The 23,838-nt window shown below is 30.1% G+C and overlaps 1 protein-coding gene across 2 annotated transcripts in view; it reads right to left on the reverse strand.

The window, feature by feature from the left end:
* LOC107451508 (uncharacterized) overlaps window positions 1-23,838 on the reverse strand; it is a 164,960-nt gene that overhangs the window by 133,521 nt on the left and 7,601 nt on the right. For both annotated transcript variants that reach the window (XM_087154711.1, XM_016067629.4), the window contains exon 2: window positions 9,100-9,196. Coding sequence is in view for 1 of the 2 variants with exons in the window: in XM_016067629.4 (XP_015923115.3) it covers window positions 9,100-9,196 (97 nt within the window). In the remaining variant the exon portion in view is untranslated. The remainder of the gene's footprint in view (window positions 1-9,099; window positions 9,197-23,838) is intronic.

Consider the following 23,838-nt stretch of genomic DNA (forward strand, 5'->3'; position numbering starts at 1 on the left):
TCTCGTGTTCTTATCTTTGTATATTTAAGAATAATAATTTGAGCACGAATTTATGATTTGAAAATTTTATGGTTTTGTCTAAAAACTAAATCGCTTTATCTATAAATATCATATTATATGATTTTCTAGATTTCTGAAACAGGTGAGTGTAACATAAGTAAAATGAGTTCTATATTTCTTAAGATACCTTCAGAATATTAAAAACAGACATAAATACCTAATTTTATTTTTAAATAGGATAATTTTTATAAAAAAATATGTTTTTTAATGTAGGACATTTTATTTAAAATTGTAACTAAATATATTTAAGCAAAATTCTTATAAAATAGAGCGTTCGCTGTCCAATGAGGTGAAGATGACTGGTCGATACAATTTCCGCATCCGACTTGCACCGACCACAGTGCTGAAGTGAAATATCCTCTGTGGCGGCAGACGGATCATGGGTTAGATTCCCCAGACCGCCAGGCTAACCGTTTGAGGTTCTCGTGGTTTTCCTCTCCATGCAACGCAAATGCGGGTTAGTTATATCGAAAAGTTCTATATACGTAGGCAAATTTCTCCTAGTACTTGATCCAGGCCCTAGTCTCCTGTATTGGGTTCAAAATTACAGGGCTACGGAGTTGAACATTGGTAGTCGTAAACCCAAAAAATTGGGTCGGCTGCTCAACGACGGTTATAATATTTTTTATATACAAATAAGCTTAGTCATTATTGAAAAATAATCAAAACTTAGCTCGTATGAAATAAGGGGGGAAAAAAACTTTTAATTCGGAATGAATTTTAGACATCCTTCTAAATCAACTTTTTTCTGTCATTTCATTTCGAATTTATATAAATTAGTATATTTACCTTAAAGTTGGGGATCTAACGAATAGGGATTTGTCCGAATATCGAATATTCAGTCCAAAAAATCGGCCGAATAGCAACATTTGTTTTTATTAAAAAAGCATTAATAAATATTATTTTTTATATAAAAATAAGCTTAGTCATTATTGAAAAATAATCAAAACTTAGCTGGTATGGAATAAAGGGGGAAAAAAACTTTAATACTGAATGTATTTTAGACACCCTTCTGAATCAAGTTTTTTCCTCATTTCATTTTTAATTTATATGAATTTAGATACTTAGTTTAAAGTTAGGGATCTACGAATAGTGATTTGGCCGAATATCGAATAATCGGTCAAAAAAATCGGCCGAATAGCAACGTTAAAAAAAAAATCATTAATAAATAATATTTTTTATATACAAATAAGCTTAGTCATTATTGAAAAATAATCAAAACTTAGCTGGTATGGAATAAAGGGGGAAAAAAACTTTGATGCTGAATGAATTTTAGACACCCTTCTGAATCAAGTTTTTCCCTCATTTCATTTCTAATTTATATGAATTTAGATATTTATCTTAAAGTTATGGATCTAACGAATAGTGATTTATCCGAATACCGAATATTCGTTCAAAAAAATTGGCAGAATAGCAATTTTTTTTTAAATCATTAATAAATATTATTTTTTATATACTAATAGTCATTATTCAAAAATAACCAAAAACTTAGCTGTATTATTGGTATGAGATAAAGGGGGAAAAAAACTTAATAGAAAGGTTTCAGATAAAGATAATTAGATGTTAAAATATTTATATAATATGCAAGTTTTTTAACATCTATTTAAGATATATTTTACCATCTATTTTAGATATCTATTTAAGAAAAATTTAAGATAAAAAAAACAGACTTAACAGCTTTTAAAAAAGGAAGAAAAAAAACTTAAAGTTGTAAAAAATAAATAAATAGAAAAAATATTCTCTTAATTCTTAAAACAAAACTTTCATGCTAAAAATAATATTTGCCAGAGAAAAATTATCCATAAAACATATTAAAAGAGAGTATGTCTATCAGAAACGCTTTTAAAAATGCAGCGCTATTATAAAAATGCCTATAAAAAACAAAGATTATATACAAAAGTTTAAAAAAAAATTATAAATAAATAAAATCGATCTTAATTTTTGAAAGAAAATTTTAAAGCTAAACATTTCAGTTTTTTAAATACTGTATTTTCAAGAAAAAGCAAAGATTAACGTCTAATAGAAACCCTCTTAACTTCCGCGTCATAATAAAAACATTTGTAAAAATATACGTTTTTTGAAAAAGAAAAAGCTAAATTGAAAAAACAAACAAAAATCGTTATTAATTTTTAAACGAAAGTTTTAATGCTAAAAATCTTACATTTTTCACAAAGTCATATTTTTAGAAAAAAGTAACCATTGAAGAATAACGTTCATTAGAAACCCTCTTTAAAAAAGTGCTTTCATTATAATAGGAAGAAAAAATAATAATACGAAAAAATCAAAAGAGAAACAGAAAATTTTTTTCTTCTTAGTTCTGAAATATAAATTTAACGTTGAAAATAAGTTTTTTATGTTATTAGTTTTCTGTTTTACCGAACTATCATACTAGTTATCTGTTTTATTGAATTATCGCACTAGTTATCTGTTTTACCGAACTATCATACTAGTTACCTGCTTTACCGAAGAAAAAAGTGACAATAAAAGCATAAAGTTTATTAGAAATGCTTCGTAAACATGCTTCGATTCAGTTAAAACAGAAAAATAAGCAAAAATGAAGGGGAAAAAAAGTTCTCAATTTTCAAAACAGAACGTGTTGAATTTTGCTTTTCCATGTGTCTTTCAGAACAAATATTAGAACTTAACACATCTATGCAAAAATTACTTCTAATAATGTATAGTAAAAATTATGATTTTATATAGATTATTCTTTATCAAATCTATTAAAGTTTCCCCGAACAAAAACTTAGTCGAAAAATAATTTTCCAAATAATTCTTTGCCGAATATTCGTAAAAAAGGCCAAATACTGAATAGTGGCTGAATATTCGTTACATCCTTACTTAAAGCGAAACTATTTTTTCAACGTCGTGTAATATTGTTGCTGTATTATATGGAATCTTAATTTAATAAGTGGAATGCTCTGTTTTTTTCTTATTTCTTCATTTTGTCTATGCTTTGATGACTGTGTTAATAATACCGCACCATCTTGATCATCTGTTATATATTTTTATCCAAAACCTTTTGCAAACTTCACGAGATTATTAAATACATATCTAATTATTCATAAGAGATATAATTATTTAACTTTGCTCAGTATTAATTAACTATATACAGTCGGACTTCTATTTAACGAACTTCCATTTTGCGTTTTTTTTTTTTTTTTTTTTCGAAGAACCAAGAACATTTTGGAAATTTCTTCGTAAAATAACTTCCAAATAGCGATGTGAATTTTAGTATTTAACGAATTTTTCTTTGAGATAAACTTTCAGTATTTCCGAAAATATTTCAGAACATTTCAAACTAGTTAAAGCATTTTATAGGAGAATAAGATTTTGAAGCCACCTAAATTTTCGAAAAATCAGTAAAATCTCTTTCCCTTTTTTGTTACCATTTCAAACGAAAAACTCAGATAAAATTAACGGATTTCATTATTGTATTAAATTAAAATTATATTAAAATTATCTTACTTTCCATGCAGATTTCTTTTATGACTAAGATTTGCGAGGGTTGCTATTTATATTTCTGGCCTAATAATGAAAAAACAAATATGTAGGATCGAAATTGGTTTTATTGTTTTTCAAAATATTCTCCATGATGATCAATACACTTTTGCATGCGTTGAACCAATTTTCAAAGCACTTTTTCCAGTCCGATTGAGGTAACTCCAAAACATGCGTTTTGAATGCATCAACCGCTTCTTCGGGGGGTCGAAAATCGTTGTCCACGTAATTTATTTTTGATGTGTGGGAATAAGAAAAAGTCATTGGGTGCCAAATCAGGGCTGTACGGCGGATGACCCATCAGTTCGATCTTTCGCTCCGTCAGAAATGCCTTTGTTTGAGTCGATGTGGGAGAGCTTGCATTGTCATGATGAAGAATGATTCGCCTGTTCTTCTGCTTTTTTCGAATTTCTCCGATGACTTCTGGCAAACAAATGGTCGTGTACCATTCAGAATTGACCGTCCTGCGTTGCTCTAACGCCACTGTTGCCACATGACCGTTAATGCCGAAGAAACAGGCAATCATTTGTTTGTGCTTCTTCCTCGAACAACTTTTGTTGGTTTTGCCTCGTCTTGGAAGACCCTTACAGTTGATTGCTGTTTTGTTTCCGGCTCATATGCATAGATCCATGATTCGTCACCTGTGTAGATGTTATACACAGCCTTTGATGTACCTTGAACGTATTTTTCCAACATTTCCTTGCACCAATCGACACGAGCCTTTTTTTGAGCGTTTGTCAGATTATGCGGGATCCAACGCGAACAAATTTTTTTTACGCTCAAGTGTTCATGCAATATTTTATTGATGCTAGTCATACTAATGTCCAAAGACGCCTCTATCTCACGGTATGTTACATGACGATCTTGCTTTATCAGTTCACGCACAGCATCGATCTTTTCTGGCACAACAACGGATTTTGGACGACCTGCACGGGATTCGTCCTGGATCGAACATCGACCACGATTAAATTCGTTATACCAATTTTTTACAGTGCTGTAGGATGGCGCTTTATCGCTGAATAAAGAATTAAGTTCATCGAAGCACTCTTGTCTTGACAATCCACGTCGAAAGTTATGAAAAATAATGGCACGAAAATGTTCACGATTCAATTCCATTTTTTGAAAGAGAAGAACTTTTCAATTTACTGTCAACAACACAAATGAAGCTGTAATGGTAAATCGTCTGCTGAATTTATGTTTAAAAATATCAAACTTTCGATTAAAATCGTCTGCGGTCGCCTAGCAACACTTACTGTTGCCAAGGCCAGAAATATAAATAGCAACCCTCGTATAAAATAAATAGTAGATACTAGTTTACAAGATAAAGGTGTATCAATTGCTATCTTAATAATGTCTAGTGTTAATGAATTTAAAACCTGTTTTGTGTTTAAGCATTTCAAAAGGTGATTTTCTATTTAACGAATTTTCCATATAATGATTTCCATATGACGAATTTTCCATATAATGATCGATTAATTTGATTTTAGGGTTGAAAATAAATATTCGGTTAACCAATGAACCAAGCCGAATACTATAAAGAAAATGAACGATATTTAACATTATGGAGAAAACAATTGTACCTCAAGTTTCTTTACTTTATATATATATATATATATATATATATATATATATATATATATATATTATATATATATATATATATATATATATATATATATATATATATATATATATATATATATATATATATATATATATATATATATATATATATATATATATATATATATATATATATATATATATATATATATATATATATATATATATATATAAACAACGAAAAATTATAGACATATGAAGAAAAAAAGGGGGGAATAATAAGTAAAAAAATAACAAACAACAGTTTAAAAAAAAAAAGAATGAAATTTTATTTAAAAAACCGGAAAAAAAGATATAATCTTTTCATCAGCCCACACGATTATATCCGTAAAACAGATTGCTTTCTGATATTGTATCAGTAAAGCCAAAGCAAAATATATTAATACAATAGTGTGAGGAGCACTCAGAAAATTTTTTTATAAAAATTACAACAAATAAAATAGAACACAAAAAGTAAAAATAACATGTAAAAACAGAAAATAAAATAAAAGAAAAAGAAAAAACAGTATAAAAATGGACTATAAAGCGAATAGCGAAATCAGATCAAAATGAAACTTATTGTTTTTCTTAACTTTCTTCGTGTTTTCTCGTATTTATATATATATATATATATATATATATATATATATATATATATATATATATATATATATATATATATACACACAACTCAGTTGCAGATGAATCTATTTTTACAAAAAATATCATTAGAACTGATCTATAACATGAAAGTGGGAACCAAGATATTTTACTTCTTAAAATAACTACTGTACTAACCGTTTTCAAAATGTTAAATGCATATTTATTTAATTGAAATTTATTTAATATATATTACTGATGATTTCGCTTGCAACAAACAATTTGGGTCATAGATAGTTCGCCTGTCTTGCTCTCTGTGAACAAGATTTTGAAATATTTTATACTTCAATATATATTAAAGTATAATATATATATATATATATATATATATATATATATATATATATATATATATATATATATATATATATTATATATTTTATAATTTACTGATTTATTAATTAATCTGCAGTATTTAAAGTCTGGAAAAAAGAAATTTGAAAGTGAAAAAACATTTCTAATTTAAATAAAAAGATAACATTTAATATCAAATATTTGTCGGGTCATTTTTTTAAAAGCGTTTTTGATCTTATATGTTTTGAGACATAAAATAGGAATGATTAATACAGTGGCTATATCAGGTTTCTATATGAGTATCACAACGCCTGTTAACACAAAATCAGTAGTACCTAATTCCACTATTAAATAAGTATCGTTGGCATCAATAAGTCATTTATTATGCTCCTCTCCTCCAAAAGATGAGAGTTTTTGTAAGTTTTAAAAAAAAAGCATTTTAAATGTTTTGATTCAACAACAGGATGGTATCCTAAGAGGTAAGACGTGCAACCCAACAGAACCTTATCTACTCTCCAACAACCAAAGAACATTCAAAGGTGAAGAAGTCTATAGTTTGTCTAAAATAACAACTCCCCCAGACATTAGTCTATACCTGTGGCGGGAACTATAGTAACGAGGTATGATTATTTCAAGTAGGGGTGCACTGTTTTTGAGTGGCTCGGCGAAAGAAAGGGAATCTCTTTCCACGGTGTTAGTCCTAGAATGAAGCTCCCAAAAATGAGCCATTTTTGTTTCCATAGCACCAGACGGCCTCAGACTTTGTTGCGGGAGGAGTTCTTAGCTTAAACAAACTATAGCTTCCATTGATATGATGTAAAACAGTCCCCTAAGGTTAGGTAAAAACAACATTTAGGAGCAAACCTTCACAGGTTCTTGAAACGGATTTCCACCCTCCTCTCCTACTAACCATTATAAGCGATCGAATACATCATATCAATGAGAAGACCGGTTCCATGTCGTTGGCACCTCTTTTCAGTTGTATAGGAATGTACTAAGATATTTTTCTTTTCTTGATATTTTTCGTATTTAATTGTTAAAAATATTTCCATGACTCTTTCTATTAAAACAGTGCTTAATGAAGTTTTCAGTTCGATATAGTTTTTCAACTTAAGATATTTTAATTTATTTGAAAATGAAGAGAGAAACTGACGTACTTCCTTCTTCTATGACTCTCCACAAGCTAATAGTGAAAGCATGCGAAGTGTTGATATGGGTAGAGAGTTCTGCCCCAACTCTAGCCCATTTCGATCAATAATTGAGGCTGGGAAAGCGTTGGGGTGAAGTTTCGTTTTTCTTATCGTTGGTTTGTTCTTTATTTTTACACTATTGATAAACAGTATTGCACTATTAATTAAAATATTTCTTTGAGAATACATTTAAATCTGGTAACACATTTTGACATAGAAAGAAAGGACAAAATGGCGGTTGACGGGAAGCAGCATATCCAACCATGCATGTAAAAGTTGTCCAACGTGGTTTACATGTAACTGTCACGTGCCATGCCCTGGATCTTAGTTCAACTGACGCTTTGCTAAATCTGAGTATAGTTTGTCTAAAGTAAGAACTCCCCTAGCCATTCGTCTGGACCGGTGACTTTGGTAACGAGGTATAACTATTTCAAGTAGGGATGTAGGGTGACTGTTTAGGACAGGGTTTGGCTTGGATCAGCAAGAAAAAGAGGATTCGTTTTCTTTGGTCAACTGTATTAGCCCTAGAAGGAAAAGAAGCTACCCTCCCTGAAATGAGCTATTCTTGTTTCCATAGCAGCTCAGACTTTGTGGCGGGAGGAGTTCTTACCGTAGACAAACTGTGTGTTGTTCACCTTGTAAGTTGTCTTTCAGACACCAAACCGAGCAGTTACTCGCGTTAGTTACGAAGAGCTGGACTTCTCATTTCTATATTCTTCGCAACAACCATCCTGAGTCTGAATGTGTGATAGACCTCAGCAACCCTCCAGAATCTGAATGTGCGAGAGACCACAACAACCATCCAGAGTCTGAATGTGTGAGAGACTACAACAACCATCCAGAGTCCGAATGTATGAGAGACCACATGAAAACCTAATATTTTTTCCTTCGAGACTTATATATCATTAAAAATGGGCTTTGAGGAGACCATTCTTTTGCTCTCATTTGCTCAACAGTGTGAACATGTAAGTAAAATGAGATATGTCTAAAAAGACATTTAGCAATCTTTCCAACAAGAATAGGATGAAATTATTGTGGGAGAAAATCTCATTTACTTAAATATCGGTGATAATTATAATTTTTTCTCACCGTTTATATTACATTGCTCGCTATTGTTTATAAAATTTAATTACATTGTTATAGTATTTGTATTATTTATATTACCAGAATTTTTAATAAATTAATGATTATTTTGATACATATCATGACAATAAGTTAGATCGATTAATCTGTTAGATCATATATATGAATAAGTTAGATAGGATATATGACGATCAGTTAGGGTTTCCGCAAATTTTTTGTCAAGCAGCAAACAAACGGTGTTAGGATATTAATTAAACGTGTGTTTGAGTTGTTGAGCAAGTGTACACTACGTCAATTTCAGCTTATATATTTATAGCAATGGCTTATATATATATTTAGAACAATATTACAGTTGGATTTAAGACCAGTATAAAAAAAAAATCCATATTATTTCTTATTAAAACAATTTTTTTTACAATAAATATAAAATAGTTTTAAAAATATATGAAACTTGAAAACATTAAATTGAACTTTTCAGGGTGGTGCCTTAAAATGTTTAGACAAATTCATATTTCGCATCTGAATAATTCTTTAAAAATATTTTTAAAAAAAATCATTTTTTATAATAACAAAAGTTTCTTACAATACATATTTTTTGTTTTCCGTATCGAGCGTTTTATGACTGCTATTTTAGTTACGAGAAAAGCTATAAATACAAAACAAAATGGGATTTATTAATTGAATGGGATAATTAAAAAATTTCACTTACTTTGGATTTTGATGAAAGCCTAAAAGATTGCCTAAGGGATGTTGCCTTTTGCCAAATAGACTGGCTTTCTTTAATTTTGGGATTCTCGTTTGATGATCTGTAAAATTAAAAGAAAAAAAAATTATTTTCTATGCAGCATTTTACTTCTAACAAAGAATTTAATAGTCATATTATCATTTAACACAGAGCTTTCAGTAATCTTTTTACAAAGCGAATTTAGTAAAAATGATTTATTTAATATAGAGAAAAAAGATAACCAAACAATGGATTTCCTCTTCCTTAAATTCATTTGAATATTTTAAAAATGGACTCAAATAGGGTTCACGTTCTTATATTTATATTATCATTTAACGCAGAGATTCTTGGCATATTTTTACTAACTGTCTAAGTAAAAACAGTTTATATAAAACGGAGGGAAAAAAACCAAACAATGAATTTCCTCTCCATAAAATCCATTTGAATATTTTGAAAATAGACTCAAATAGGGTTTACTTTATTGAAATAGATGGGAAAAAAAGGAGAATTCCTTTGATAATTTTCAATTCACTTTCAAATGTTTTTTTCAAATACAATGTTAGTTGATATTAGTGACAAATTTAACTTATAAGAAAATTATTTTGAAAAAGTGATGTAAAGAAAGGAAAATTGGTTCCACATAAAAAATTTTAAGTAAATTTTTTTCAATGAACTCATTTATTAACAATCAACTACAGCATCTACAAGTATTAGCGTGAAAGGCATCAAAAGTTATTTTACAGAAACATCAGCTGAATTTAACAAAATATTTTTAAGAAATTAAAAAATATTTGGATACCATTGTGAAAAAGAAACAAATGCTGGCTTCATTCATTAATTAACTGTTTTATTCTTCACAACATAGCCTTTTAGACGATACTAAAAGTTGTCGATTAATTACACATTTTTGATTGTATATGAAAACTCGATTTGGGCTTAACTTGTTGACTTGAAAAAAAAGTGTCTCTTCACTCAATTTTTTGAATTGTTCAACTTCCATTGTACAACAGTTTTTACAGCGTAGATAATTATATCAGATAATGTATATGATCGTCATAATATATTAATAAGAGTTAATTTTTTATTTTATTTCATTTTTTTTATAAACTAAGCTAGCAGTTTATAATTATGTAGATAATTATACTAGAGAATGTACATGACAGCCATAATATATTAATAAGAGTTAATTTTTTATTTAATTTTTTTATTATATATAAACTAAGCTAGCAGTTTACAATTATGTAGATAATTATACTAGAGAATGTACATGACAGCCATAATATATTAATAAGAGTTAATTTTTTATTTTATTTTATTTGTTTACTTTCACATTTTGACTTTTTTTTAGAAACTAAGCTAGCAGTTTTGAATATTAATTAATGGAATAAGCTTAGATGAATAACAATAGTTAAATTTTTTTCCATTTTAGCTTTCGAGGAATAATATGTTTTGGCCAAACAGATTTCAATTCTGGAAATAACGAAATTATTTAGTAGGTTCTTAGGAGCAATATCATTCTTATCCTGTCATGACGAAATATAGGAAAATCACAGTTTCTGTAAAAAGTATGTAATTTTCATGCTCTTTTTTTCCCCCAACAAAATAAGTTCGAAAATTTCGTGTTTTTTATTACTTTTTTCAAATCGGATGGTGATTCTAAAATTGGGACGGCTTTGGAATCTTTTTACAAATTTCAATTTTTAGTATTTGCTGTTTAACAAAATATAAGGCTTTTTTTTAATAACAAAATATACTACAGTGAAACCTCGATTTTACGTCCCCCGAATTTACGTTTTTCCCGCATTTTACGTTTTTTTCATCAGGACCCAGTTTTTCCGTATACCTCCAATGTTAATTTTACCCGGATTGTAAGTTTTTAATTTACGGAATTTCCCGCATTTTACGTTTTTTGTAGAAATAAAAAAAATAAAAAAAACGTTTTAATAAGCAATATTTAAGGTTTTTTACAGAAAGCAACTTGTCCGGAAAGCTGTAGCTGAACTAGAGAACGGAAACCAAAATGACGCCTGCAAACTAAAGTTAAGTGTTCTGGAGGCTATGCATTTTATTTCTGCTGCTTGGAGAAGCGTTACACAAAAGTGCATTTCCCACTGTTTTGAAGAAAGCGGAATCGTAGCTTCTAATGAACCGTTAGCAGATGCAGGATTAGCTAGACTAGACCCGGAGAATGACAATGAAACAGTTAGCTATGACTTCGACGAGTACATCCGAGAAAACTTAGCAACATGCGAAGCTGAGAGAACCACTGCTCCATCCGTGGACGATGTTATGGACTTTTCATCCGCCGATGAAGATGAACAAGAAGGAACAGAAGCACAGCCCGTTCCTTCTTTCAACACAGCATTGAGAAGTTTGCTAATAGTGAAAGACTATTTTCTATCATACAAAGACCAGGAAAAAAATTTGCAAAAGATTTCAGTCCTGGAAGATCAGGCATTTACTTTGAACTCAATGTCTAAAAAACAATCTACTATTACGCACTATTTTGCACCTAAATTACATGATTCTTAAACAAAAATTGTAAAAATGATCTTGAACTGGTATGTTTTTTTCTTTAAATACAAATATTCTTTTCGTAAAATATAGATTTTAATAGTACCTTTTGAAAGAGTCATCTTTACTACCTTTCGTTTGTTTTATTTTCCCATTATTATTATATGATTTTTTGCTATCTAAGTATTTCCCGTATTTTACGTTTTCCCGGATTTTACGTTTTTTTTACCCAGTCCCCTGAGAAACGTAAAATCGGGGTTTCACTGTATAATAATATTTTAGAAATTTTGCTAATGTTGAAAAACAATTTTAGCATTTTTTTTTTAAAAAGAGCAGCTTTCTTAAAGTTAACGGTGTAATATATAAGCTTAAACGTCGAAATAAAATTGCTGTTCGAATTTGTTCATTTAAAATACAAAGCAAACAGTTGTGGTTTTTTGAGTCGCACTAATATGTATTTACTTTTCGCAAACCAAACAAGAAATTATAAAGCAAATAAATAAATAATTTGTTTGTACAATCTTAGAGAAAAGGGTGCTCTTATTTACTACTATCAGTCCGTTTTGCATTGAGTAATTTTAACAAAGAAAATGTTCTTAAATTCTTATCGGCGAATTCGCTGATAAGAATTGTTCTGAGAATCGAAAATAAAACTTAGCCATTCCTTAAAACGAGTAGAGTTTAAAGAAAAACCTTCAGTACCAATAAAAATTAAACAAAATAGTTTAGTATACTATCGGAAAAAAATCAACCGTGGTAGCATACAGAAAGAGTAAAAAATATAATGAAATAATTAGTTGAATAGTTCTGTGAATCACACGTCTCCAGGTAATTAAAAATTTTATTTCAAAATTACGATGTTAGGACGACTTATAAGATACTGAGATATTTTAAGAAGCATAAAAATTTTGGCTACATATTCGGCAGCTTCTTATGTTCGATATCTTTATACACATTGTAGAGACTTATAAAACATCAACACTATTTTAAATAACCTATGTTGAAGTCACAAGAAACAACAAAAAAAGACAATCAATTATTTATCTTCATTTTTCGAAAAAGTAGTATGCTTAATAAAATAGTCAACTGTTTTGCATCGAATAATTTTAAACAGCAAAATGTTTTTAATTTCTTAATGAGATATAATTTTCAGCTAGCAGGCAATAATTTTAAGTTTCCTTTTAATAGAAACTTGACAATAATTTAAAAAGGAATTTTACTTTAAAGAAAAATCTAAATTAGAGTACTACAAAAAATTTATAAGTATATTAATGAAAAAATAATATGCGTGGTAGAGTAAGGAATAAGATTTCTAAAAATGTTACAATTTAATTAAATAGTTGGTAAAATAGTTCTGAGAAATACACGCTGACAGGTAATTAAAAAAAATTATTTTAAGATTAAGACGATATATAAGATGTTGAAAAACTTTGAAAAGCTTAAAAATGTTGACTACGTATTCGTATTAATAATTATAAAATATATGTTGAAGAAATTTATGAATATATAATTCCAAATCTACGAATGTATATTATTGAAATTTGTCAATTATTGACGAAGCAAACTAAAAAATATAATATAATGAAATTAAATATAATCACAATCTGATGTATAATCACATTCTATCAGAAACATGCATTTATAAAACTCGACATTCGTTGAATAAACTGTTTTTTATTCAATAAAATGTTTTATTCAAATTTCTTTACTAAATTACGAATAAATTTTTAGACGACTATAAAAGATACAACGTATTTAATAATTAAAAAAAGAAAGAAAAAAGGGTTAGCAATCGGCTATTAGCGAACAAAATATGAATGAAATTTTACCCTGCGGGCGCATATGTCAAGTTTCTGGTAAGTTAACCACATTTAAAAATTGATTGCCCCATTTAAATGTTTCTTCACTGTCGCCAAATCATTTTTTTTAAAAGATAATTCATTTTAATTTTTTGCCGCTTCTACTAAATAAATACAGTTGAAAACGCAAAAAGAGAAATTAACATTAAGGGGTCCAAAATTTAGATCGCTCTCCTGACCAAACTTTAGGGACCATATTCCTCAATTTCAGCTACCCAACCCGTATATTTTGAAGGTTAAATATCCAAATATGCAAAAAAATTAAATGTTTATTCAGAAAAAGTACGTTTTTGTGTCCGATTTCGTAACTTAATTAATAGTTAGCGCTAAATAATTAGCATATTTGAGATCAACCCCAGTAACTATTAAGTTTGACACTTAGTACGTTAAAATCATATCATTAGAACGAAAGTTATTCAGGGTGACATTTTCCTTTTTTTTTTCCGCTCTTTTTTTTTATTTGAGGAATTAAAAATGGATAAAATAATTTGAATGACAGACTTTGGTGGGATACTTTTTTTATTTTTAAAGTGGTAACAAGATGTATACTTTTAAGTTTTTATCTTTGTTAAACTAAGTTGATTTATAATGCATGTTAATAATTTGATAATTATTTGAAAGTTCAAACAATATTTTTTCAAAATTTTGCGAACAATTGCAAAATAATTTGTCAAATCACCTGCACTACAAAGAATTTCCACCATACAGTGTAACTATAGAAATTATTGTTTTGTTGAAATGAAAATCGGAAAGATTTGTTATAAACACTGAAAAGGACTATGAGGAAATTTTATTTCTCTATTGTTGAATAAAGTTAATTTATTTTAAATTAAAAAGTTCAATAGTGTATATCCTTTCTAATATACACTATTGAACTTTTTAATTAATCCTTTCTAATCCTTTCTAATATTAATCCTTTCTAATATACACTATTGAACTTCTATTGAACTTGAACTAATAAATGTATATCCTTTTCAAAAGTTATTGGAAAAATAAATTTTTAAAAAATTTACTCTTTCTTTAGAATATAATGGAAATATTAAATAATTTAGGGATAATTACTGATTCCAAAAATCATTGCTGTCCGATCTAACTTTCAGAACCCTTTTTGTTCCTACCTTTCGAGAATGGAATCTTTGGAGGACCCTTGGCGCCCTTTGCCGTGCGCGAAAACTAGAATTGTTCCTATAGCTAGTGGAAAAATCCTTCCTCTTGAAAACTGAATTGACTAAGCAACTGATTCTTTCTAAGCAAATGAACACTTAATTTACAAAATCGACTAGAAATCGTATTTCTATGAATACAACTTTTCAAAAATTCAAATTTCTGCTTTTTTTGTTAAACTCCTTTGTTTTATCATCAGTCAATTCTACCTAGAAGAACTAGTCAAATTTTCAATGGGTTTTTTTTGTCCACTGACTTCTTCTTAAAAGTCTTCGAAAATCAAAGACTAAATTAATTGAAAATTTTACAAAATATTTTTTAAATGTTGTTCTACTAAGCCATAAAAGTAGTATTAAAAAAATTTAGCCCTTTCTTTTAAAAAAGGAATGGTTCAGATAAAGACTCTTGTGCAGGTCACTGCTCTTATTCATTCTTGAGCAAGTCAAGGTCAGAAAACAAGTCTTACAATCAAATTCTTTACTCGCATTTTACTTTCTTCACAAAGCGATTTCTTTCTATATTTGATTGGCTTCATTTACTGATTGTTATTTAAAGTCGATTAATAGCATATGCTAGGGTGAATTTAGATTTTGCATGGGAAAGTCTAGTTTTTAGCATAAAAAAATTGAGTCGAAAAATAAATTCTTTCTTCATATGAATTTATAAGAAAAAATACCATTATTGGAGGAATATTTTTCGATGTTTTAGGCAAATCAAAAGAATTATTTTTAAAGCAGAATTTTCTACCACTATTTATTTCGCATTTAAGTTGATGTATAAAATCAGAAATTATAAAAATGTAATATATATACGACTACAAAATTTTAAACTCCTTTTTTTAAATGAATTTAAAAAAGAATAGTTAATTTGAGTTTCACTGATTAGCTGAGTGAATCGGAATGTTTCACTTGAAGGGAAAATAATTATTTAAGAAATCATAAATCTGAGTGAATCGGAATGCTTCACTTGAAGGGAAAATAATTATTTATGAAATCATAAAGCTGAGGAAATCGGAATGTTTCATTTGAAGGAAAAATAATTATTTAAGAAATCATTAAGCATGAATTTCTCAGCAAACTTTTAGTTTTTCAAATATCATCAAATTCCATGTAAGCAAATATGTCGTGACTTACATTAAAATTAGGCTTTTAAAAGACATTTTAATGAAACTATATTGAAAAAGAAAAATTTATCTGGGTGTTTATTTCTTTGAGTCTCATTTTACCTAAGACGTCAAAAACGCAAAATAAGCTTGAAAAAAAGCATTCAATAAGTTTTCACAATAATATTAAAAACAAACTCGTCTAAACGGAAATTCAATAATTTTGCTTTATGTAGCAGCTGTTTTAAAGCATTTATACAAACTTCACACACTGACAAAAAGTAAAATTTTAATTATTTTATTTATTGTGACCCATATTAACGTGGACTTGAGAAAAACCTCGATTATGAAATACATGGACTTGAGAGGAGCTTCAATTATGATATGCCTGGACTTTAGAAAAGCTTTATGAGATACGTGACTTTGATAGGAGTCCCAATTATGAGAGGCTTGGACTTTAGAGGAGCATCAATTATGAAATACGGGGATTTCTGAGATGCTTCAATTTCAGGATGTCTACACTTGAGAGTAGCAGGGGCGGATCTACCTAAGGGCTTTTTGGGCTGCAGCCCAGGGCCCCATGGATACAAAGGGCCCCAGTCCCCACTGAAAACAATAGGTGATATTTTGAATTTAAAAAAAATATCTAATATTAAAAAAAAACTTATAAGGTTGTCAACCCTGAGATCAATCAACCCATGCATGTGCACGTCTATCGAACGGAACGGGAAATTCCCCATCACTTGTTTTTGGCCAGTGTATTTTTTCGTGTCTATTACGGGGGACTTTCCGCCGAGCCGCTTAACGCCTACGTAATTTTTTTTCCGCACTTCTGCTCTCGTCGTCAAAGTGACAAACTTGTTTAGTTTACTAACTTGTTTAAAAAATCATGAAGATTCTAATGAACATAAGAAACCAATGTTAGTGTGGTTGACACGAAAAGAAAATAGACCTGTTTTAGACAAGCAGCTTCAGAAACAATTAAGAAAAGAAACAGAATATTATCACTATGTCCTAAAACAGGTTATTGCAGTGGTCAAATTTTAAGTATAAGGGACTTAGCATTTAGAGGTTCCGAGGAAGTATTTGGCTCTCCACATAATGGTAATTTTATGGGTGCTCTGGAGCTATTGGCAGAGTTCGATCCATTCATTCGTAAACACATTGAACAACGAGAGCTGAGACCAAAATCGATAATATCGTACTTATCAAAAACAGTATATGAGGAAATAATTGAGTTTATGGGCCAACAGATAATTAAACAAATTATAACTCAAATGAATAACGACGACACAAAGTATTATTCAATTGTGGTGGATTCTACTCCAGATCTATCTCACAATGATCAACTTGCTATTGTATTACGACACTATTTTCGGGGAAAAGTGTATGAAAGATGTGTATCCTTCATTAAAATTTGTAGTCATACTGGCTTACGTTTATTTAATATTCTACAAGACGTCTTAGAAACAAATGGACTACTACTGGATAATTGTAGGGGACAATCCTATGACAACGCTGCTAATATGGCGGGTAACTACAATGGTGTACAAGCACTACTAAAACAAAGAAATAAATCCGCGGATTGTGTGCCATGTGCTGCTCATTCCCTTAAGTTGGTGAAGAATCTGTTAAGGTTGCAACCAAAATTGTGAACTTTTTTGGAGTAGTGCAAAAAATGTACTTTTTCTTTTCTACTTCGACCCATAGGTGGGAACTGTTAAATCGTGAAACAAAACTCAAATTTACGTTAAAAAGTTTAAGACAGACTAGATGGTCTTGTCACTATGATGCTGTCAAAGCTTTGAAAAATAATTATGATGACATTATGAAAATTTTCGAAAGTTTCAGCGCAAATGAGGATGAGAAAGTTGATTTTCGGAAAGAGGCACGAAATTTATTCAATAAAATGGCGAAACTCGATACTGCAATTTTGATTATTTTTTTGCGAAGAAATTTTGGGGAGATTTAATTTAGTTAATAGAAAAATACAGAGCCCTGGATACAGAGATGTAGATATTTGATATAATTGTGATATTTGTGAAGGCGACAAGTTAATTGTGTCATTAAAATTTCGTGAACAACATAAGGCACCAATCAGATCAGAAGCTAAAGGAATACGAAGAGAAAGCTAAAAAATTAAGTACTAGTGTGGGAATTGACAACAATGACATAAACAAGAGACGCATTACTCCAAAATTTTCGGATAAGTCTACAGCTAAATTCACAGTATACGGCGCAGAAAAATTTAAAAGAGACACTCTAAACGTTGTGTTGGATAAGCTGATTATGGATTTAAATAAAAGGAGCCAAGTCTATGAGATGTATAGCAAGAAATTCAAATTTTTAATGGATTTGCAAGACGAAAATAGGGAAAACATAGATCGTGTACGTAATATTTTTTATTATTATCCAGAACACGTAGACGAGCATTTAATGAATGAGTGCATTCAGTTAAAATCTTATTTACTTCAGCCTAAGCCAGTCTTACACCTCTTGCAGTGAAATTATTATGCTAATTTAAGAAAAGAAACTTGTTGATGTTTTCCAAATTGCTATACTATCTTAAAGATTTTTTTAACTTTACCAATCACTAGCTGTGAAGCGGAGCGCTCTTTCTCCAGGATGTCATATACAGAAAACAAATATAGGACAACAATGTCTAACCATCGACTAAATCATTTATCAACTCTTTCCATAAATTCTGATTTAACGAAGGACTTACAATGTGATGAGCAAATAAAGGAATTTGCAGCACGAAAATGCAGAAAGGTTGCTTTATAATTTATACAACATAACTACACATAACCTGTCAATTACTTTTGCAATAATGTTGTACAGTTGCTGTTTGTATACACAAATAAAAATAAGTAAATAAAATTATTTTATTGTCCTATTTTTTTCTATATGCTTATCTACATCACTACAGAAAACAGTTTTTTTTTGACAAAATGGCTATTAGGGCCCCTAAGTAGTTTAAGCCCAGGGCCCCACAAATTCACGATCCGCCCATGGAGAGTAGTCTCAATTATGAGATGCATGGATTTGAGAGGAGCTTTAATTATGATATGCCTGAATTTTAGAAGAGTTTTAATTTTGCGATACGTGAATTTGAAAGAAGTCCTAATTATGAGAGGCTTGGACTTGAGAGGAATATCAATTATGAAATACGTGGATTTCTGAGGAGGTTCAATTACAAGATGAGAGGAATCTCAATTATGAGATGCATAGATTTGAAGGGAGCATCCATTACGAAAGTTATTTGTCTTCAGTGGCTTTTAAAAATGATATTAAAACTTAGTATCTCTTTCGTTTTAAATAGCATCTTTTATTTCGATACTTGAATAGGGAAAAACGTTAAAATTTCATTAGAATCAATAATAAGTTCTGGACAATGAATGAATCAGAAGAGAATGAAGTGAAAGAAAGATGTGGAGAAGAATTTTTGGTAATACAACTTTGAATTATGCAACAAATTACAAGAAATCCAACAGATGTGGTCGGATATGGCCACAATAAACAAAAAAATAGCTTTCGATAAGGGGAAAAGAGGCATCACACCTACTGCAAAAACAGCTGAGCTGTGTAGAGGTAAACTGGGATCGGGATAGAATAAGCTGCTTGAGGGATAAAATGGTGTAGAAGAGTTGTGTAGGGATAAGTACAGAGAGTCTGTCTGTGAAAAGAACTTCTTTCGCCACTCGTCTGGAGCGACGGTGGTGACTATGGTTACAAGTTTTAACAATTTTAAGTATTAAGTCAATATAATGGTAATTTTCACTCGACCCACCCTGTTTATAAGGGTATACTGGAAGGTCTTGATAATCTCCTCCCCTCTCAGGAGAAGGTTCATGACGGCACAAGCCCCGATTGAGTGACTCGGCGAAGCCTCTCCACAACATTTACTAAAATCAATTAAAATTTAAATAGTATGGCACTTAGCTTTACATTGTGCAAGTTACAATAAGAAGTATCAAGCCATGATGGCTCAGGGGATAGAACGATCGCCTTCCAATAAGGTGAACGAGGTTCGAATCCCAGCGATGGCTGGTCGATATGAATCCGGCTTGCACGACCACAGTGCTGACGTGAAACATCCTCAGTGGTAGACGGATCATGAGTTAGAGTCCCTTTGTCGTCAGGCTAACCGTGGGGGTTTTCGTTGTCTTCCACTCTATGTAACGCAAATGCGGGTTAGTTATATCGAAAAGTTCTCTACTTAGGCAAATTTCTCCGAATACTTGATCCAGGAATTCTCTTGTCTTTTGGATTGGGTTCAAAATGACAAGGCTACGGAGTTGAACATTAGTAGTCGTAAACCCTAAAATTGGGTCGACTGTTATAAAATAAAATAAAATGAGAAGTATCAAAATAGTTTATATCTATTATAATAGACAATTTCTTTTAAAATGCATTCAGAATCCCTCCGCGAAACTACTTTCCTAAGAATACTATTTATTAAGTTATTTTTATGCCTCTTACTTTTGTTTTCACCCTAAACGCGTTATTCACGACCTGACGTCACACCTGTCCATCTACTGTTCATTTACAATCGCTGTGCGGTGAAAGCCAATACATTCTTGCTTTCCTTTAAATTTTCGTAATTGAACCCGACTATTTTGGATGGTCAATAACTATCTGTATAATAAATTGTGCCCTAATGTAGCTGAATGAAAGCGTGGATTTGGTATAACATATTTTTATAACGTTAAATTTCAATAGCACCCAATGAAACATTGCTAACAGTTGGCGAAATTTTCCAATTCTGAATATTTTAGATTTCTTTTTTGGTCAGTAAAAAAGATGTTAGAATGAATTATGTATCTCTGATATTACTTATTAAAATAATGCGTTACAAATACAAAAAAAATTTTGTTCCTTAATTTTTTTTAACCATATTAATCTTAATTGTAAGTATATTTCAAATTCATTTCGAAGATTTATTTTCATGTTAAGTGAAAGAAATGTTAAGAGAATATTTTATGTAGAATAGTTTTAGATTTTAATGTATCACCAGTAGCTGTGCATAAGGAAAGATTATCAGTCAGTTCATAATTTTGGTCGCCAATCTCTGTCTTAATATCAGGGCTCGAAAAAACTCAAAAATTGTACCCGTCCCCGAGGACGGCTTGTCCAACAATGTACCCGTCCTCCTTTGAAACTAACCCGTAGCTTATAAATAAATAAAAATATAATTTTCTCTTATTTATTACAAATATTTATATAAATTGCACAATGAATTGTTACTAGGATTACAAATACTAGGATTGCATTATACAGTAATAAAAGGAATACTAGGTTACTAACAGGAACCTAGTATTTCTTTTATGAAATAATTTATTTCTTTTATGAAATAATTTATTTCTTTTATGAAATAATTTATTTCTTTTATGAAATAATTTATTTCTTTTATGAAATAATTTATTTCTTTTATGAAATAATTTAAATGACAAATGTCAAGTTATCTGGAATGTCAATTTATCCGAGGATACTGCGTTTTTTAAATGAACCAAATATGACGTTTGCCAGTTCCACAATCAAGCTAGTGATTTACAGAGGTTTCTGCACAAAAATCTGAAAGGGGTTTTCCATTTAGGTAGATGTTCATAATTGCATTTAACGCTTCTTGTTTAAGACCAGTACGTAATGCTTGTTTTTTTTTTTTTTTTTTTTTTTTTGTAAGTTCATTGCTGAAAAGTCCCTTTCAACCGCTGCAGTATGGGGGACAGAGAAAACATCAATTTCACCATGCGCAGTATTTCCAGATTAGAGGGTCATTTTTGAAGTGAGGCGCTAGACTCTTGCAAGATAATAAAAATTGAAAATGTATCACCAACATTAACGGGAAAATGGCCGTCCTCGCGGACGTCGGATTCGAGAAATTCAATGTCCGCGAGGAATGTTTGACCGCCGAGGACGGGTGGTTTTTCGAGCCCTGCTTAATATGTCTTCTTACGATGGTTTTGCTTGATCCAGTGTCAATAATATTTTCGCAAGGGAAATTATTTTTCCCAGGCAGCATGTAACCATACGGAAACCAGAATTTATTTTTAACTGTCACGAAAATGTTTGAACTAAAAAACTTTTTTCAATGAAGCAAAAATATTGCTGTTTCAAACTTTTCATCCTAAACTGATTAAAAATTATTTTTAAAGCTTTTTTAAAAAGTATGGTCACTTAGGTAAAATGGTCACTTAAGTCCATCAAGACATTATAAGTCCATATAGAATTTAGACTAAAAAGTTTTTTTATGCGGTTTACCTTTTAATCTTAAAACGAGATTTGTGACAATCTGCTTTATTCTACCCACATTATTCTCATCCAAAACCTTGTAAAAATAGCCTTCTATATGAAAACCTTAAATCGAGGTTGTCTTAGGGCGAGAAAAAATCCTTGAAGAAAGCTAGTCGTAAGGTGAAAATAATCTTAAATCTAGGTAATTATAAGGTTTCTTTTCGTAACGTCTTGTATGCTCAACTAAAATCCACCTGATCATGAAATTTTAATAGACAATACAAATTGATCTTATCGCTAGTGTGACAACATCACATTACATTCATACTTCTGCTACTTGCATACTGTTTGTCTACGATAGGTACTCTGCCAGACATTCGTCTGGAGCTGTGGCGGTGACTATGGTAACGAGGTATGATTATTTCAAGTAGGGATGCGGGATCTTTCTTTAGGACTGGTTTCGACGGAAGAAAAGGAGACCTCTTCATCGAAGCCACCCACCCTAAAATGCCCTCTTCTTGTTTCCATAGCACCAGACTGCCGCAGACTTAGTGGCGATCAGAGTACCTATCTTAGACAAACAGTACACACGATTTACCTGTTTTTCTGGCTCTTCACATCAAAGATAAGCAGTTAGGAAATAAGTTAATATGAGTGCTTGACTAAGTGACTTATTTTCAGTTTTTTAGATTAAAAGCCAGCTCTGGATGTGCGGCCTGCGTTAGCACCTGAACATAGTAGAAAAAACTACTATAAATTTTCTTTTCTTCCTTTTTTTTGGAAAAAAAATCCGAAATTTTGAATTGCGCATCTAAGTATTTGACGCGCCAAATGTAAAACAGTGTTGTTTTCCGGTAATTTTCTGATTTGTAGTGGATATCACTACGAATGTCCAAAATTTTAAAAATCCCAATATTTTTAAGACGACAAAATTATTATGCATAAATTTCGAATTTTAGTAATCACTTTTGAAGTTCTTTATTTGAGTCCATTTTATAACTAACAAGTGACTTTTCGATCTTATTTTCGGAGATTACCGGTTTGGCTTTCGAATCGTGCAATATTAATCACTTTTTACGTGCTTAATTTGTGTCAATTTTATCGTAAATCCAAGCTATTTTTTTTAATTGTTTTTTGAGTCATTTTCACGTGGTTTTTAAAATCCCGATATTTTTAATATGTATTAGTAAATATGACACTCGAATGTTGCATTTAAACGTGCACTTTATTTGAGTCGATTTCATTGCAAATTTAAGAGATATTATAACTATGGTATTATAACGACTTGCGATTTTCGAACCAGGCATTTTAATCATCACTTTTGGCGTGCTATATGTTTACCGATTTCATTGTCAATCCGTGTTTTTTTTTCAATTTTTTTTGCAATTTATTCCAACTTTTTTTTTAATTTATTAATTTTAAATAATATTATTACAAAACGAATGTAGATTTTTCAACCGTTTACTGTTTTTGAGCTTTGTTTCTAGTTTTTTCTTGCTTAAAAAAGTGCTAAAAAACCGTTTTAAGATTTGACGTTCATTAAATCTCTTATAGTGCCTCCATTAAATCTCTCATGTCTAAAGGCTAAAAATATACTTAACTGAATCTTACTTTGAGCTATAATGAGAACCTATGTTAATTTCCTTTTTTTTTTTTTTTTTTTTTTTTTTTTTTTTTTTTTTTGCTTTATAAAGTATTTATCTAATTTCCATTTTTTACTTTGATTCAAGAACATTATTGTTAATTTATTTTGAATTACACTTAAAGTGATAAAAAAGACATAAGTTTTAATCCATCCAAATAATGTATGTTTTCGATAAATCAATTTTTTTTCCTTTGATAAGAAGGAAA

This window comes from Parasteatoda tepidariorum, chromosome 11, assembly GCF_982258835.1.
Source record: "Parasteatoda tepidariorum strain Cologne lab strain chromosome 11, Ptep-v5.0, whole genome shotgun sequence".
NCBI lineage: Eukaryota > Metazoa > Arthropoda > Arachnida > Araneae > Theridiidae > Parasteatoda > Parasteatoda tepidariorum.